This window comes from Neomonachus schauinslandi, chromosome 8 (assembly GCF_002201575.2).
Source record: "Neomonachus schauinslandi chromosome 8, ASM220157v2, whole genome shotgun sequence".
Lineage (NCBI taxonomy): Eukaryota > Metazoa > Chordata > Mammalia > Carnivora > Phocidae > Neomonachus > Neomonachus schauinslandi.
In genome coordinates this window covers 1,495,830-1,515,050 of record NC_058410.1, presented here as the reverse complement: position 1 = coordinate 1,515,050, position 19,221 = coordinate 1,495,830, and the positions used below count along the sequence as shown (strand labels likewise).

General features: G+C 47.5%; 1 protein-coding gene across 1 annotated transcript in view; it reads left to right on the top strand.

Annotated features, from left to right (window-relative positions):
- Positions 1 to 19,221, top strand: part of SMOC2 (SPARC related modular calcium binding 2) — a 110,631-nt gene that overhangs the window by 14,013 nt on the left and 77,397 nt on the right. The window contains exons 4-7 of the mRNA XM_021693198.2: positions 345 to 444; positions 11,441 to 11,488; positions 14,585 to 14,635; positions 16,106 to 16,180. Coding sequence (XP_021548873.1) covers positions 345 to 444; positions 11,441 to 11,488; positions 14,585 to 14,635; positions 16,106 to 16,180 — 274 coding nt within the window. The remainder of the gene's footprint in view (positions 1 to 344; positions 445 to 11,440; positions 11,489 to 14,584; positions 14,636 to 16,105; positions 16,181 to 19,221) is intronic.

Sequence of the window (19,221 nt, the reverse complement as noted above, 5' to 3'; positions counted from 1 at the left end):
GGTGGGGGCAGGGCAGGAGGGACGCCAAGGACCGGGGTGGGGAGGGATGCCGTCCCCCTCCTCACGTCTGCCGCGGTGCGGCGGGGAGCGGCGAGCGTGCCCCTGGATGGCCTGGGGCCCCCCTGTCCGGGGGCGGCACGAGGCGCGGCTGCGCTCGGAGGGGCGGGCGTCCCGCACAGCCGAGCAGCCCGCGCCCTGGCCCGCAGCCGCACTCGGGCGGCGGTCGCGGGGCGCGCTCGCTACCGTCCGGGGCTCGGGCCGGGGTCCTCGCGGACGTGCGGGCGCGGCGGGGGGAAGCGCGTCGGGGCGGCGCTGACCGCCCCCCCCCGTCCCGCCGCCCGCAGGTGCAGTGTCACAGCTACACCGGATACTGCTGGTGCGTCACGCCCAACGGGAGGCCCGTGAGCGGCACGGCCGTGGCCCGCAAGACGCCGCGGTGCCCGGGTAGGTCCGCGCTGCGGCCGAGCCCCTACCGAGCCCCGGCCCGTCGTGCCGGTCACCCGCCCGCGGCTGCGCGCAGGTCCCGAGAAATCCGGCGCAGGCGGTCGCGACGAGTCCCGGGAAGCGGGTTCTGTCTCGGGACAAGGCCCCACACCCGGTGAACACTGTTTCTAAGCCGGTTTTACCAGCGGAGGATCTGGTCTGAGCGCTGATAGGTTCTTTGATTCCCAGCTCTGAGTTTTTTAGGAATGACCACAAGGACTGTAGTCAGCAGGGGAAACGACCACATGTTTTCTTTGGCAAAAAAAAAAAAAAAAAGACAGAAAGAAAAAGAAAAGTTGTGGTTTTATATGTGTATGTTTGCAAAGAAAAAGAGGACCGTTCTCTGTGAGTCCATTTCCAGATGGTTTATTTGTGTTCTTACTCCTAAGAGGGCCTGATGCTCGAAGTGGTTAATACTGCCAGGAGTATAACCGATGAAATGGTCTGTTTTCCTTTAATATTTTACCAAAAATGATATAAATGATACTGGTCATCTTTCCTGGAGAATGTTTTACAGCTTGAGTTGTGATTAATTGGCCGGGGTCGGGGGATTATCAGACTGTCTCTGAAGGGATTCCTGATCTTTGCATCAAGGTTCCTAGACTAGACTTGAGTTAAACTGTCGAAACAGCCACGGTGATAACAGAGCACAGAGCATGTTCCTGATTTTTCATGTAAAATATTGAAACATTTGCATTTAGGATTTACTTTTAGACTTACTGTTTTTAAAGGTCAGACATCTTACAATTAGGAATTCTGTTCATGATTCAGACGTTTACACCAGGAGCCAAGGCACAGGCCAGAACTCACTTCAGCATGATGACATCTGTAATTAACAGTAACATGAAACCTAATATTTCCAGTGACTGGTCATCACTTAAAAGCCACGGGGTGTGCATCATGTGAAATTAAAACATATTTATTTTAAAAAAAACTTTGGTAATTCAAGAGCTAAAAATTGCTGACAAATATTTTTAGTGAGCTAACATTTGCACCTAATAATTCTTTTATGAACTCATTGAGTAAATGAAAGAAAGAGGAAAATGAACACACGCCCTCTCTGTGTGTCCCTCACTCTGGGAGATACTGTCATATACGCATTTTATTTTGGGCATGCAGCACCACTAGGCACCCAGCCTTATTTTACGAAGGAGAAAGCCGGGGGGATGCCCGTTTCTGTGATTTTAGCAATACTGTTAGAAAATTAAGTTGTGTCTGAAAGATCTTTATTGGAAAGCCATGTACAAAATTGGCTGCATTTCCTACATTCTCCAAATAGTACTTTGTTTTTGGAATCAAACCACTGTACTGTCCACTTACACATTATTTTTTCAACCAGGTACCAGAAATTATAATTATAGAAATTATAATTTGACTATAAAGAAATGCTGCAGTCCGTGTGGACTTTTTGGTCCCACATGATGGATTATGGAAAACAGTGTGCTTAAAATTAAGTCTGGTATTTCTTGTGTGGGGACTGTGGGCAAGGCTCAGTGGGTCAGGTCAGACTTGCGGTGAAGGCTGGGGGCTCTGCTCTCAGACTCGCCGTCTGCAAGTGAGCATCTCTTTTCAGTCCTGGGCAGCAGTTCGGGGCTGGGTCACCTCACAGCTGCTCATACTAGACACGCTCTGTAACTTCCAGCGCACTGTGGAAAAGGTCTACCACCCCCCCCCCCCCCCCCCGCTGTATCATGCTTTCATTCTGCAGGAATGTGGGTGTGGGAGAGCAGGTGCCTGTGCTCAGAAACTCTGCAGACTTTGGGGAATTGTTGAGAATGTCTGAGGCCGGGGAGAGTTCCGGGACAAGTACGCTCACACACGCGTGCATGATGCACACACAAACTCATAGTGCTCAGTCACACACACACCCCCACACAGTCTCTCTCTCACACACACACAAACATGCAAGAACACTTTATGCCAAACTTTTGCATAATGTACTTTAACTTCTTCCCAGATGTTGACAGAGCCTCACAAATAACGCAGCCAAGCAGGGCGATAGGGCATGACTCTGCATGGGATCGTGATGCTGACATCACCACAGATGACCACATTTTTCATCTGCAAACAGCCAGGCGCTTGTTCTCTAGGTACATCCTCATCTCTTCACTGGTACATGAGCGGGTGCATCCTATGGCTAGTGCACATTACCCACTCGCTGTAAACGATGGGAGTGGTTTTCATCCGTTTTATTAAAATCAGGTAAGCCTCAGGGTTCAACAATTATCTTTTGCCCTGGAGTTCACACCAAGCTTACCCTATAAATACACACTATAAAAATGTGACAAGAGATTTAAAATGTGGCTATAAACAATAGCTGTCACTTAGAACATGCACGTGTGTGTTTATTAATGAACATGTGCAAACACACGGTGAGGCAAGCCGTGGGGAGGAAAGCAGACATCCAGAAGTTAGCGAGGTGTCCGATCTCCTGCCCCCAAACACTCCACCTTCTCACTTCTCCCAGAAGGCCCTTCAAAAGGGGGAGTATTCCTTTATTCCATAATTATGTATTCCTAAGCCATTAATACAAAATATCCAAATTCCTACTAAATTGATAAGGAGAATTAGACGAGACACTCTAGCAGAAAAATGGTCAAAACTCCTGAACAGACAGTTTTATAAAGGAGGAAACCCTAACGACCCATGAACACAGGAGAAAGTGTGTAGGCTCATTAGTACCAGGGAAATGCAAATGAACTTTGCAGTGAGATTCCCCTCCACACACCCCCCACCCTGACTGGCAGCAATGAAAAAGTGATGTGTGGTGTGCTGGTGAGGACACGGATGCACAGACCCTCCCCCGCTGGGGGCGCCGCGGGTGCAGAATCTGCTTGCCCCCCCCCACGCGTGGGTGACGGGATGCGCCGTGGCTCCGGAGACATGCACTCATGTTTGCAGCAGGAGACACGCATGGAACATCCAGAGCCACGTTTGTGATGACAACCGGATCTGGGGAACGGCTGGATGCCCACGGTACCCGAATGCATGGACCACGTGGTTTGCTCGGTTTGTGAGGACCCACGGCTCCGGCGGGGTCCTGAGCAGAAGCACCACGGCACAGAACACAACACACGAGTCCATTTAAAATTCAAAACCAGACAAAGCTCAACTCCAGCACTTAGAGAAACATCTTTGGGTAGAGAGCCACAAAGACAGTGAGGAAGGGGTTATGGTAGGATCAGGTCAGCGGTTGCAGGTGGGAAGGGAGGCTTTTGACTGGAGAGGGGTGGGGCACGGCGACTCCTGCCCTGGAAGCTTCTTCTCTGGATCTTTGACAATAGTTTATCAGGCTGTGCGTGCACGTCTATGGGTAGGAGTGCAGAAGTCCACAGATTTAAAGAGATTTGAAGAGTTAAAAATGCAGATGTCCCTGGAGGAAGTAGCACACTGACTTGAATCCTTCCCAAAGTTATGCATCAACCTGAGGGTATGGATGGAGGGAAAGGGGTGGGGAAGAAAGGATGCACCGTGGCTGCATGGGAGGGACGGGGTGGAAGAGACCTAGGTGAGGATTTGGGGGCGACCGGCATTCCCGTCTGCCGTCCTCCATGTTCTGGAGGAGTGGGGGTGGTGGCTTGCTGTCCCCTGTCACTGTCACCACTCTGCCCGCGCGCGAGGGGACCCGCCAGGCGTCGGGAGTCACAGCAGCTCGGATAGGAAGTGCTATTACTTTCCAGTTTACAGGTGGGGGACTCTGCCCAAGGCCTCCGTGCTTGTAAGCAACAGAGCTAGGACTTGAAACTTTTTTTGTCTCCATAGCCCACATTTTCTGCCAAATCCAATAGTGTAAATTCATGGGCCGTGAACTCCTTACTTAGAATATGTATAGCTCCAGGTGTGAGATCCACGAGCACATGGAGGTTTTGTCCGGCTCCGGCAAGGTACTTAGAGGACAGGAAGCTACGTGCTGCTCCCCACCCAGCACATCAGCTCCTCGGTGCTTCTGAAAACCCATCACTGGCTTTAATCCACACGAATCAAGGACTGTCCCTTGGGCTGAGTACTCTGCTCAGATTTTCACAGCTAGTGAGTCATCAGCCTTGTCTTTCCAGCCATGGCCATGGAATGAGTGGCGCTCAGGCGGGGAGAGGCAGAGGCTTCCGTGGAGGGGCAAGTTTGGGGGTGGCAGATCCTGCCCTCCCAAGACCCCTGTTGACACACACTTTCCAATGACTGAATGGCCTAACGTGGTGATCCCTTAACGAGTCATGAGATTCTGCTTTTGTAAATCATAGTGTATGTGGCCCGTTCACCTAGAAACTCACGGAGAGCATCCAACGTTACCTTCCTCCCAAGGAATCCACTCGTCTTTCCTTCCTGATTAATCTATTGAGCATCTGCCAGGTAAGGCGCCCTTGGTCTGTTGAGGGCCCTGCAGACATACATGTCATGGGCTGGGAGAGGTTGGCTTGCTGCCTGAGGATGTGAACAGGTGAGGACAGTTCTGAAAAAGAGGGACACGTTGGCCTGGCATAACAATGGGGCAGAACTATCTTGTTCCCACATTTATTGTTGAGAGTGTGGCTCCTTGCTTCCCTCCTTGCTGTGCTTGCTCCTGAGGCAAGCACGGAAGGTGGGCGTGGAGGATGGTAGGAGCTTTCTCCCTTCTGGGGGAGGGCGCTTATGTCCATGGCAAACAGCACATTGCCTTGAGAAGTATTTAGGACCAAGAAGCTGCTCTTTGACCTGCCTCCAAAGGCACTCCAGGCTTTGCCCTGCCTCAAAGCAGGTGTTTCTTGCTCATGGCTTGGAGATTTATATGCTCACCAAGCCCTGTTGATTTAGACCCCTGGGTCTGCAGATGGCTTTCTGCTCAGGGTCTTCTCTTGCATGGGAGATGGCTCAGGGGATGAAGGAAATGATAGGGAGCCCACCGAGCATTTCCCCATCCCCGGTGCTGGTAAGGGGCCAGGTCAACATGCCTCCGTCTGTGCACCACTGATTTATGTTTATTCTGTAAGGATTTTTTTCTTTTTCTTTTCTTCTTCCTTCTAAAGATTTGAAGACTAACATTGCTGGGGGTGGAGTAGAACTCAGAAACAAAGGACTTTTCTCCAAGGGAGGATTTTTGTAGCTCGCCTATTCGCTATTATTTGGAAATAGCTTTAGGGTTTTTAATCTCATCTCCCTTCTGTAACTATGCACTGTGGCCAAGAGCTTATTCTTGGCATGAGTACAAAGCAGTTTGAGACACTGTAAGCTGAACCTACATGCAAGAATTCTTCGTATTACAATATCCCCAGAATCTTCGTATGTAGCTCAGCTTGAGGTATGTGTTTGAAGTCAGCTACAGACGTGGGGATACAGAGCAGAGGAGGGGAGAAGTCCCGCGTCCATGACTGAGGCCCGCCTGAGAGCTGCCCCCCCACGCCCTTCTTAAACCAGGGCCGGTTATGGGGAGAGTTGTCCCAAGCAGGACGGAGATCCTGCTCAACCTGACAGCCCCACTCCCCGCGTTCCAGTGCCTTCTCGTGGTGCGGGACAGAAAGCCAGCTCTCCCGCCCTGCTCGTTCCCTGGCAAGTTTTATAACGTCAAGTGTTCTCTCTCCTTCGGTGTCCATTACTGGAGGCCTTGCATTTCTGTGGACAGGAATGAGCAGGTTAGCGGTCCTTTCCTGGGGCTGATTGCTTATCTGAGCAACTTCTCGGTTGGGTTTGGGAAGGTCCAGCATGAATGACGGAGGACTTGGGGTTAAATCAGATCGCCTCTCAGTACATCGTCTACGTGAGTTTAACTGTGATCCTCAAATTTGCCCATGACGCCTGCAGTTCTGGCCTCTCCCGGAAATGGGGGCACTTCACGTTTGTATGAATATCCTAATCATTTCTGAAAATGTTCACTTGATAGAGAGAAGCTAACTATTTTTTTCATTTTTCACTAATGAATTTCCCTGGCGCTAAGTGCAGGAACCTGTGCAGCTGAGGAATTTGAAAGAAACACCCAGAACAACTGAATTTCCAAGTATTGAAATCAACAACACAGCCACACCTGGCTTCTCAAGTCTCTGGAGCATTTCTTTGTACAAATAATTGAAATGCAAATTCAGAGTTGCTTTGTGTGAACTGCAGGGTTACCACTCAGAAGGAGCCCTTTTTTCCCTCAAATTGGCTTTCATTTAGGCTTAACAATTCTCTTCCTGAAAAGTGATAGTAAAGTAAAATATTTCAGTGCATACTGGCAACGGAATAAAAACAGACAGCTTTAAGCAAGAGTAGAAGGTGCACGAGGACGGAGCTTGTGGGCCGTGGGGGTGAGAACCAGCGTGGGTTACTGTGGCTGCAGGGCTGCAGTGTAGACGTCAGTCGCCGAGATTTGCTCTCGAGAAAAATACAAATCATCAGGGACGACTGCGACAATTTTTGAAGTACTGAGGAAATTCATTTTACATCCCTAATGAGATAAAATAAGAATTTGGTATAGCCAACAGAGGGTATGTAAAATTTCGGATAAAATTTCTAGACAGTGGATGCACGTGCAATACACACATGCACACGCACATGAGAGGGGGCGGGGAGGAGGGGCAGAGGCAGAGGGAGAGAGAGAATCCCAAGCAGGCTCCATGCCCAGCAACATGACTTGAGCCCAAATCAAGAGTCAGATGCTTAATTGAGCCACCCAGGCTCCCCTCTCTGTGAATCTTTTAAAGCCAGGATTCCTCAGACACTTAACAGAAATCTCACGCTCAGTCTTTCTGCCCTCACTCTCCACCACTGGGCCTGTTTGCTGCTAGGAGGGTCAGCAGACCTGAGATCAGAGGGGCCACTGGAGCTGGCAGAGGTTGGGTCAGCCTTCACAGGTCACGCTTGGGCATCCTGACTCTGAGTCAGGGTCTTCCATACATGGGCACCACGCTAGATTCTGCGGAGGCCAAGATGATAGGAAAGTCCCCATGTGGGGAGGTATGTCCTCGTAAACAGAGGATGTGCACAGAATAAGGGGGACGAGTAGCTTGCAGAGCACACTTGTGGAGTATTCTCTTGGACATGCCATGCCCCACCGCACTGCTGGCCTCGCTCTTGACTCACGCTGCTATCCCCTCCCAAGGGCCTGTTCTCCCCTCCATCTTCTTCAGGGGCCTGCCTGTCTGCTCAGCTCCCCCAAGGGCTAATGGTGCAGACTTAGATCCTGGCTCTGCCACTTGCTGGCTAGGTGACCTGGGGCCAGTTAGTCACCTGCCCAGATCTCAGTCTCCTCATCTGTATAATGGGCATAATGATGGTACCTACTTTATAGGGTTGTTGTCAGCAGTAAATGACTTAATGGATGTGAAGTACTTAGAACAATGACCAACACACAGTAAGAACTGTATGGATAGCTGTGTGCACGACTGTAGTATACATTGTTTCAGTCATTTCCATTTCACACTTATCTCCGCAAAGTAGATGAAACTTTCTAGTGCTTTATCTCTTGCATTGTTTGTCGGCCACACACAATGAGCGTGTGTTGAATGAATGAATGAACGTGGTCACGGAGAGAGGGTGCCATCACCCGGGCTCACTGGTGCCCTGCCTGACCGCTTACTCTGAGTGGACACAGCATTGGTGTCTGTCATGCGCAGACCCTGTCACCATCTCTGCATGTAAAATACTCCTATGTGAAGACAGAGGCCACAGGTGGAATATACCACAGACGGGTGACGGAGCGCCTGAGGTGTTCCAGGTGAACGTTCATTGTGTGCCTCTTACCTGTTGGTTTCTCTGCCGTTTCCTTCAACCAGTGAGCAGATACTCCTGACGCTGCCCATTTTGCAGATGAGGGAATGGAGGTTGGGGCAGGTGAAGCCTCCTGGCATGTAGTGAATTTGTTCTCTGGCCCAGGTTCTGCCCTTCTCCCTGCACCGCTAGGCCTTGTGGTGTTTGCGGGATCGTTCATGGCACTGCAGGCTGTTCTGACCAGGGAATGAGGGGCAGACACAACCAGCCAGGGCCTGAGGAAAGCCCGCTGGCCTGTCCCGCGGCGGGAGGAAAGGCCTGGAGGGGGCGGTGAGCGTGCTTTCAGAGAGCACAGCACCAACTGGGTCACTCAGAGTTCCAGCAAAGAGATGCGTGTCCAGAAGATGCAGGAGGAACAGAGCCCCTCTTCCTTCTATTCCTTTTCTCTGTCTATTTTCCCCCCATTCTGTGTCTCTTTTTTTTCTGAAGCAAAGCCATGTGGTGTCGTAAATCTGCAGTTGAATGTGCGATTTCCAGAAAGGGATGAATCACTGTGGCTTGTTTAACTGGGCCCCGAAGGAGCCATCCATTCTGCATGTTGGACCTGTGCTCGCCTGCAGTGGGCGACGTCACTAACCCTCTCCCTTCTGCCCGGGCCACACACACCTTCATTGGTTCTAAAGCTGGGGAAGGAGCTTGCCGAGACCACCAACGCTCAGCAAGACATGGCACCCTCCGGCGGGGCTGTTCCGGCAACAAGTTGAGATGCCTGAGTGGAGCTGGATTTGAACCAGGTGCTCGGAACTACAGCTCACATGATTTCCCCGTGAACCGCAGGTGTTGATCCCCCACACTGTGTTTTTGTGGTTTCCTTCACCGGTAACACATACCCTAATTGCTAAAAAAGCCACCTCTTAAAATAGCATTTAAAAGGGTTGAGATCTCACCAATGGAGGGAATTCAACCGTGTCCTTTGAGAGATGACTCTGAGGAGCGGTGTTTCTGTCCATGAGCAGGGGTCAGGTCTCGAAGGTGCAGCCGACCAGCCTGTGGCTTACAAAGCTGTTCACCGTCTCCCAGGTCCCCCCTTTTGAAGCCCTTTTCCACACCTACATCCTAGAATCTCACCTGTCCCAAATGCTTGGGAATTCTTCAGCAAATCCTTCAGAAAACTGTAAGGAAAGAGTAAGAGCTGCTTTCCGGTTTGGGGTTCATGGATTCTAGTTGGCATAGCAGTTTTGCTGTGTGGAGAGTGATGTTCAGCTTTCTTCTACATTCCTGGGGACAGGACATTGCAGGGAAGGAGGTGAGGTTTGAGGGAGGCTTTTTGTCTAGAGGAAGATGAAATAAAGAGCACATCTGGATCGTCTTTAAATTCTGTTGCAAAATACTTGAATCATGGAGCAGCTTACCAAGGACACTTGACTCTGCTTTAAAATCACTTAGTACTATTAAGAACAAGATGGAATTATTTTTGTGTGGACTGGTTTGAGTAAATACCAAGTGAATTTCAGGGGCTGGTGAGAGAGCTCAGTGGTGGTTGTTCTGGGAGAAAGCGTGCCCAAGGGTGCAGGGAGACACTGTCTGAATGCCCCCGGGGCCTCGGCCTCAGCCTGCGAATCCACAACTTGTGGTCCTCAACCCTCTGATCACAAAATACTGCTTTAATTCAGTGGAGAGGCTCTCTCGTGTGGGGCATCGGACGACTATGTAGGATATTTACATTTAGCTCAGAATATTAAAACCTGAATAGCCACATTCAGAAATATTACTGAAATATTATCATTTCCAGTCCAAAGTAGAAAACATTTTTTGACTCATTGCAGAAACACATGATAACAGTAAGCTGACGACTAAGGACAGTTAAGCTCTTTAAGAAATCTGGATTTGTGGAGAGAGGCTCGAAGGGAAAAGCAAGCAAAGTAGGGCCCCAAAAGCTTTAAGAGAAGGCCACACACTGGGGCCCTTTTTCTATGCCAGGGGGTTCTTAGCCGAGGTAGAATCCTGTGTTTTGAAGCCTGGAGGCAGAAGGAACAGCTGGGAAGTGGGCACACTGCGTCCTTCCCATCCACTGGAGGACTGAAACTTCCAAATGCGCGTCACTCAGTTGATTCTTAGACTCACAGCAGGAGGAGTGGGGGCGTTTCCTCCCAAGCTGGGTGGGAGGTCCACGGTGGACCCACTGCTGGAGAATGGTTTATTGTGTGTGCATTTTGTTCCTTGAAGTAAACCTGCTGACTTAATTTTGGGAAAAGATGTGAGAACCTGTCACCTTCATGTGATTTCCGCCAGTTTTTCGAGAGAATGAATGGTCTGTGCAAGGTTGTGTTAACTTCTCTGTCCTGTGAGATCCTTTCCTATGATGAACTGCTGCTGTATTTCCTATTATATTACTGTTAAATTCCAAGAAACAGGATAAACATTCTTAAATGTCATGCAGTTTATATCTTTGGCATAAATGTTGGTTTGTATTTCAACGTCACATTCAAAATTATAAAACAAGTTAATGGGTTTCACGTTCTGTGTCGTGAGATGTTTTTGCTAAGGAGTGCACCCCAGCATGAGACTGGTAATTCTAAGTGAATCCTGCATGGACGATTCTGAACACAATCAGCAGGTAAACTCCAAACTCATTCTGAACAGAATTTTCTTTTTTTTTTTTATTCCTTCAAGTAGGTGTAATAATGGTGAGGGAAACAGTTAATGCTTGTTGCAGTTCTGAGCTAATGGGGAAGAGAGAGCCACACCTCACATTTGTAATGTAAACCTCTCAGTTTAACATAAATGTTAGACATGCTCTCCTGAATTATTTCGACACCCTTCATGTTTTTCCAGCATTCTTCCACAAAAACGCAGTTCCTCAGTTTTCTTTCCCGTAGGACGAAATCCAGCTGAAACCAGGGTTTTATTTATCTTTGGTCGCATAACTTTTTATTATTTTAAAAATGTTTCCCTTTTTAAATCTAATTCATTCTGCTGCCTCAATATGGCAATGTATGTTAAGGGGATTAGGACAATTTTCAAGTGAAGAAACTATGATATATTGCATATTAGAGTGTATGTCCTCATATACAAGGCCAACTAGTTAGCAGCAGAAGTAGGAACTAATCTTCGGTTTGCTAGTTGAGGGCCTGTGACTGCAGATGACGTTGTCACCTCAGGGTACTAGATGGCTCGTGTAATTCAACTAGGAAATGACAAGCACTGTGAACTAATCAAAGTGGAACCCAATATTTGCGTAACAACTATTGATGACCATTTGAGGGCCAAAAATAATTTATTCCTTATTTTCCCCCTTTAGGTTCCATAAATGAAAAGGTACCCCAACGGGAAGGCACAGGAAAAACAGGTAACTATCTTAAAATGAATTTCTATGATGATAATATGTAACAGCTAATTCAATCAATGCCTTAAGTTAAAATTTAAATGTGGACTACGTGATAGGGAGAGCTGACACAGTTAATTACTTATTCATTCAACACACATGTATTTGTCCCTTTGGATGGCCAGGGATCTGCAGGTGCTGGGCAGGTAACCCCCGCACCCCACGTAAGGGCCTCTCAGGCGTGGCTTGTGCCAGGACCCCTGATGCTGGCAGGTGCCTCCTATTGTCTGTACCTGTGGGGAGGGCTCCAGCGTGATGTTCTGCATGTACCTGTGGAGCATGGCAGTCACTGTGGGCCTCTGAGAAAGACCTCTCAAAGCTTCCTCATGAGAAAGAGGGGTATGCTTTCCCGCCTGTGACCGTCACCTGCTCTGGGACTGGGGCCAACAAGAACCAGGTAGAGCAGCTAGCCGTCTGCTTCTGGAACCACTCCATAGCACCTGGTCCATCTCACGCAGGCTGTGGTGCACCCCCAGGGCCTTCCACGAGCCCCATGTTTTCTCTTTGCCCTTCCCGCAGTCATCATCCTGTGGACTCAGGGATGTGTTTTCTGCCTTTATCTTATATCAACCTTTAAAGTCAGAAGTCGCTTTCAAGACAAAATAAAAAATTTTTAGTACCAAAATTTTAGGCAATTCTATTTTTTCTGACGTAGGTTATAGTATATGACCCAGTAATAAAGGAAAGTGATATAAAGCCAAGGAGACCTGAGTTTCACTCAAGTCCATTCCCACAAGCATGCACTGAGGCTGTGGCAAACACTGTCCCTTCCTCGGAGGACGGTGGGGTCCCTTAAGTCATGAAGATAAACACAGGGGATAGGCACCTGGGACAGCATCAGCCTGTGAGGATGGTGTGTGAGGGGGCGTGGTGGGAGCATGGGCAGAGCAGTCTCATGAAAGGGGAGGCGGTGGGTGGGCATGGAGGGTGTGGACGTGGGGACGGGTATGATGTGGGGTAGAGCAACCTCATAATTGGGGAAGATAGCCCGTTTTCTAGGGGAAAGACAGTTGCAGGCAGAGTCAGAATGCTGGCCGGAGTGAGGGCTTACATTTGGAAAAGAATGCTAAATGAACAGCTTGGATTTGGGTCTGTAAGGTCCCAGGGTGGGCATGTCAGTATTTTCTAGAGAGGAGGAAGGGACAATATTCATGATTACAAACATCAGTCAGATGCTCAAGGGCAGAGCTGACAAAAGGAAACGCTTCTTTAGACGCGATTTCCTGATGCAGGGCCTTGCAGCACATTGTTGAACCTGCTGTAGAAGTTAAAAAAAAAAAAAATCCCTAGGGAATTGGTATGTGGGCACAGGAATACATTCCTTTTGCTGAAGGCTCTTGATCTACAGACATGTACACAACAGAGAAAAATGCCTGAAATTCAGCCACACATCTGGCTTATGGATAAAAACGAGGCCTTTGCAAACTCTAGTAGGGAAAACAGAAAGCACACAGCTCTCCACAGTTTTGTTTCATTTTCTTGAGGCTGAGTTCAGTAGGTGCTGGTGCGTTTGTTACATTGGGACAGAACTACACACAGGCCCTGAGCGTGGATGGTGGTGGAGGGGGTTCATGCTGACAGCAGGGGTAGGGCCAGAGCTGGGAGACATGAGGGCCCCTGGTGCCGGAGTTGGGGGCTGAGGGAGACCTGTGGCAGCTCCCTCAGCATCATCCTCCCCATGGTGCCCTGAGCCTCAACCGCTGTGAGTGAGCTGGGCTGAGTTTTTAGGTTGGCTCGGACCCAGGGATTTTGGGAACAGGCTGGTGGCCCCACAGTGGTGACCTGCCTAGGCCTCAGTAAATATGTCCAACACTAATAATGTGCTTGATTGATGTCATTTCAAAGGACTTCTAAATATGTTAAGTATACTATAGCTTTGTCCCCCATTTAATTTTAGTTTCTGGAAGGAGATTACAAAATGGTCAATGGGTTTACAGTTACTATCAGTATTAGAACTTGGGTTTCTCAAATAGGCAACATTACTTTTTTTTTTTCAGTGTTCTGATAGAAAGGAAACTTTTTTCCCCCAAAAGATTGTTCTGTGTTAAAGTTTTTTAAAAAAGGCTTTTTGGTTTTCCCCCAAAAAGAATTTATGAGAAACTTCATTTTTATTCTTCAGACATCTGGGAAAGTCATGAATCACAGATAAGCCTTATGGCTGGTCCTTATCTCTCCCACTGTTTATTGTATTTTAATCCTGAAATTATTATATAACAAAATCACATGAGCAAGCTTGAGTGAAAAGCACCAGACTGGCTCTTGGGAGCCCCACAAAGTGCCTTGTGACTGCACCCCTGGCAGGGACCCCGCTCATCCAGAGCCGACTGCCAGCAGCTCATTCTCCTTGTCTTCCTGCTATGTCTCAGAACTCTCTAGAACTTTATGCCCTACCAGGGAACCCACAGTCAGTTTTTCTACAAATTAAATAAAGATTATCCACTGGGATCTATGCCTCCAAAGAAATGATATAGAGTGATATTCTAACCCACGCCTATCCCCAGCTCTGAGACGTTGACTCTGGTCCCTCCATGGGTTCCTTCCTCCAGCTCCTGCAGGGGTGACGGAGGGGCTGATGGTGCAGGGGTGCGCAGGGCAGCAAGTCAGTTATGATTCTTTGATCCTTGCCTTGCACTTGGGAAAATGGGGCAGGGGGCAGAGCAACGATATCTGGCTTCCCCCAGCCTGCCCCGGCCCGTCCCTCTGGTCACCCCAACTCACTGACTCTGCCGACGTGAGCCCCCTCCCATGCTATGTTCCCTGGCTTATGTTATTTCTGCGTCTTCCTCACCTTTCTGAGCTGCTCCAGCTCCCAGGGACTGGCCCAGCACTTCCCTCAGGGTCCCGGTTCCCAGCCTGCACTCCCTTTACGTGGCAGCTCACCGAGGCTGCTGTGCGGTTTCAGGGAGCCCCTGCCCTCCGCTTACCTGTGCACCTGGGGGGGTGGTTTTTGTTGATGTGTGGGGTGTATGCAAGCCCTCAGCTTCCATCCTGTATGCACACTTACTGAACTTACTCTCATAATTGTAGTCTCCTTGCAAATCTTTTCCGTTCTGAATTCAGATGATGCCACAGCTCCAGCGCTGGAGACTCAACCTCAAGGAGATGAAGAAGGTGAGCCCGGGACAGAACAGGCTCTGGCTGGGGGAGGACAGTGGGTGTGCACCGGGGCAGGCATGGGCCTGGGAAGTGCGGGCGAGTCACGCTGCTGGGAGTCCACTCAAAGTGGACTGGATTTGGCCGCTTGCAACTTTATGAGGGCTCCTGCTGTCTTTCCTCTGATTTTGGAGCAGGCTCCTGAGTGTGGCCATGGTGCTTTCATATAGCACAACCCAAAGGTCTTTTTTTTGAATCAAAATTTGAGTTGAAATTGTATAATTTGGATAACATAAAGTGTTTTATTTCAAAAGGGCGTAACACATACATCATGTTCCCTGTTCGTATATCATGTCTTTCCCATCATGTGTTCACCACAATGCGGTGCATGAGACGAGATGTGTGAGGTCACATGCGTGCATGTGTTTTAAAGGGTTTTTGAACTTTGTAATCATGGCAAGGATGGATTTCCTATTCTTAGCCTTTCATAAGTTGTCTTCGGTCTTTGCCAATGGGTCACAGATTCTCAGTTTGAAAGGAAGGAGGGTTTGAAGGCAGAGTGTAAGGAATGCACATGATAAATAAATCAGCGATTGAAAGGTAGAGTTACATGGTGCTCTGCAGAGAATGGGAATGGGAAAGGCTCACGTCTGCCACATGTGTCATTAGCTCAAGGAGTCCTCAGGTGCCACTTCACAGACAAGAACGCTGACGTCACGGGTCGAGGTCACAGGCTGAGAGCCGCAGAGGACGGCTCTGCCGCAGGTTCTCAGGCCCTCAGTGTGACTGATGCACACGGCTGACCCTCAGGGGTTTGCTCAGTGGTATTGCAGAAAAGGATGTGTTCCTGAAATGCTTTATGCAGAATTGTGTCTTCCACGTTGTAGTTTGTAGTGAATCTTCCCTGAGCAAAACCTCCTGTGTTGCATGAATACCCATCTTTTTTTTTTTTTTTAAGATTTTATTTATTTATTTGACAGAGAGAGGCACAGCAAGAGAGGGAACACAAGCAGGGGGAGAGGGAGAGGGAGAAGCAGGCTTCCTGCGGAGCAGGGAGCCCGATGCGGGGCTCGATCCCAGGACCCTGGGATCATGACCTGAGCCGAAGGCAGACGCTTAATGACTGAGCCACCCAGGCACCCCTGCATGAATACCCATCTTTACTGCATGAGGGTCTGTTTCTGTCAGGGCTTTTCTCTGAAACCCACTTCTTTTAAGTGGAGCCAGTCTGGATCCATATAACTTTTATTTACACTTCCGGATGAAGAAAGGGGAAAAAAAACATGCTCAACTTTTAAAAATGTGTATTATTCTTTCCTTTTGTCTCACATATGTAATCATTTTAAGGGTTTCTTTAAAAATGTATGATATGTATTTATTGAGCACACTGACTTTTTGGCTTTTAGGTTACCTACTGAGATCTTTAATTAAGAGACTGTGTTTTCATGATGCATTAAAAATAATTATCATTTTGTTTTGGTTTATTAGATATCGCATCACGTTACCCCACACTTTGGACTGAACAAGTTAAAAGTCGGCAGAACAAAACCAATAAGAATTCAGGTAAAAGGGGGCCCAATGTCACTTTGTGAGGAGTGCTTTAATAGACGTAGGAAGTGGTTTTGTTTTCTGGAAGTTAAGCATGTAGTCCTTCTTTTTCTGCGGTTTTCAGTGAGTCATGCAAATAATTCTTGTGACTTGACCACCAAAATATAGTTCAGATTTTAGTGTTTTTATTAAATGTTCTGAGTTCTTTAAAAGGGTTCTTTGAAAATGTCAAGGAAATGATAGCTTCAGGTATAAAAATAGAAGAATTTGATAATAGGTGTTTGTTTTTGACCTAATTTCAGAGATGTCCAAACACTTGGCTAATTTAGTTCAAAATTCTCAAAACTATGTGGATTGATTTGCTACAAAGGACTGTTTGGCAGACTTTTACGTTTTAAAGCTGTTTTGACGTTTGGAGAGGTGATGGGTTGCCTCCTGTCTGGTTCATGACTTTTGCTGGTTTCGTGAAAGCAGACTCCTTCTGTGATCTTTGTGCTTAGTGGATTGTGTGTGTTTCCTCTGGCCTTTTCAAATGATTTTTTTGTACAAATACTTACTGAAAGAAAGTGTCCTTCCAGGTTTAAAGTATCCAGCTGCCAACGGACCACAGACTCTGTAATAACAGGAATGTTCTGTGATGGGCCTCAGGTAAAAGCCATTAGCATTCACAAAAGCAGCCTTAGAACCACAGCTTGGCTACCTGTGGTTACATGTTTTCCTTTCAAGAGTGTTTTAATGCCCATTTACAGAAAAAAAAATTCAAAAGGTTTCTCAAAGTTCAGGATACCAAGAATAGTTTGATTCTCTTCCCCTACTGCACCCTTAGGCGCACCCCCAGGACTCCTGATGGGAAGCCCCGAGTCTTGGCTATTTTGCAGCCACCTGGAAGCTCCAGGGCAGACTCTCTATGGTGGGAACGGTCACTGACTCACCACCCAGAAGGCAATACGAAGAATGGGCCGCAGAGGCACAATCGGAGGGTGGGCGCGGAACATGTCCGATGCGTTCTTGTGCGGCTTCTGCCCATGACGTTCCCTTTCACTGCCTCACTACCTCTGGCCCCACATCTTTTTTTTTTCTTTTTATTTATTTATTTATTTATTGTTATGTTAATCACCATACATTACATCATTAGTTTTAGATGAAGTGTTCCATGATTCATTGTTTGTGCATAACACCCAGTGCTCCATGCAGAACGTGCCCTCCTCAGTACCCACCACCAGGCTAACCCATCCTCCCACCCCCCTCCCCTCTAGAACCCTGTTTGTTTTTCAGAGTCCATCGTCTCTCATGGTTCGTCTCCCCCTCCGATTTCCCCCGCTTCATTCTTCCCCTCCTGCTATCTTCTTCTTCTTCTTTTTTTTTTCTTAACATATATTGCATTATTTGTTTCAGAGGTACAGGTCTGTGATTCAACAGTCTTGCACAATTCACAGCACTCACCATAACACATACCCTCCCCAGTGTCTATCACCCATTCACCCCATCCCTCCCACCCCACCCCCCACTCCAACAACCCTCAGTTTGTTTCCTGAGATTAAGAATTCCTCATATAAGTGAGGTCATATGATACATGTCTTTCTCTGATTGACTTATTTCGCTCAGCATAACACCCTCCAGTTCCATCCATGTCATTGCAAATGGCAAGATCTCATTCCTTTTGACGGCTGCATAATATTCCATTGTATATATAGACCACATCTTCTTTATCCATTCATCTGTCGATGGACATCTTGGCTCTTTCCACAGTTTGGCTATTGTGGACATTGCTGCTATAAACGTCGGGGTGCACATACCCCTTCGGATCCCTACATTTGTATCTTTGGGGTAAATACCCAGTAATACTGATGGTAAAATACAATCCAGCAATTGCTGGATTGTATGGTAGCTCTATTTTCAACTTTTTGAGGAACCTCCATACTGTTTTCCAGAGTGCTGGCCCCACATCTTAACGCTCAGCTACGTTGTTACTGCCTAGGATGTGACCCGCACCCCTTCCAGCTACAGGTCCTGCAGGGCTGAGAGGAGAGGGGGGAAAAATCCAAAGGTTTGACTATCAGATACATGTGTACAAATGGAAGGGAAATCTAAATCATATTTCTAGAATTCGACTTTTTTTTCTCAGAAGTGATTGGGAAAAGATTTTCCTATTGTATAAAGATATCAACATGCATCCTTCTCTTATGAATCGTAGAAATGGGCAGTTAGTTTTGTTCAGTCTTGTCACCCTAATTCCAAAAGTGATCTCATTAGGTTTGCCCTGTGGCATGTGATTAGCACATGGGGAATGAACAAAATGTTGTATGTTTTCCGTGGATCTTGGAAGCTTCTCATGGGAGAAGCAATGTGGCATTCCCCAAGCTTAACTTGAAGAACACATGTAAAATTATTCTGAATAATGTCCCCGGTAATGTGTGTTTTTCTATAAAAGCCATTTGAGTTGTCAGAGGACATGATTTCAGGTTTTGACAGAGTAAGTTGCTTGTGAGCTCATGGAGCAAGCACGTCTCTGGGTTTCACTCATCACGGGCTCTTTTCAGGCCAACAGCAGGCCAGGCTGCTGATGCGTGGTGGGGCTGAAAATGATGTTTCAGGAAATGCCAGTTTACCTAAGTCACCCTATACTGTAATTTGATTTAGGTCAGCCTAAATGAGCAGAACACAAAAAGATGACATTCAATTGACTTATGGACATGAGGCATGAAATTACTGGATTCTGTCAGTTGTCTAGATATAAGTTCTTTCTGAGGGTCCAAAAAAAGACGAAATTGGTATTTTACAATATTAAAATAGTATTTCATTAATTAAGTCTAACAGTGAAACAGCAAACAACCATAAGGTTTGCATAACAACCACTGTTGTTCTTGAGGTTTCAAATGTAAAACGAGCTTCATTTGTATTTAATTTTAATTTTTTATTTCTTTAATTTTTAATTTTTTTATTTTGAAAGAGAGGAAGAGAGAATCTCAAGCAGGCTCCATGCGGGTTCCATCCCAGGTTCCTGAGACCATGACCTGAGCCAAAATCAAAAGTCAGAGGCTTAACCGAATGAGCCA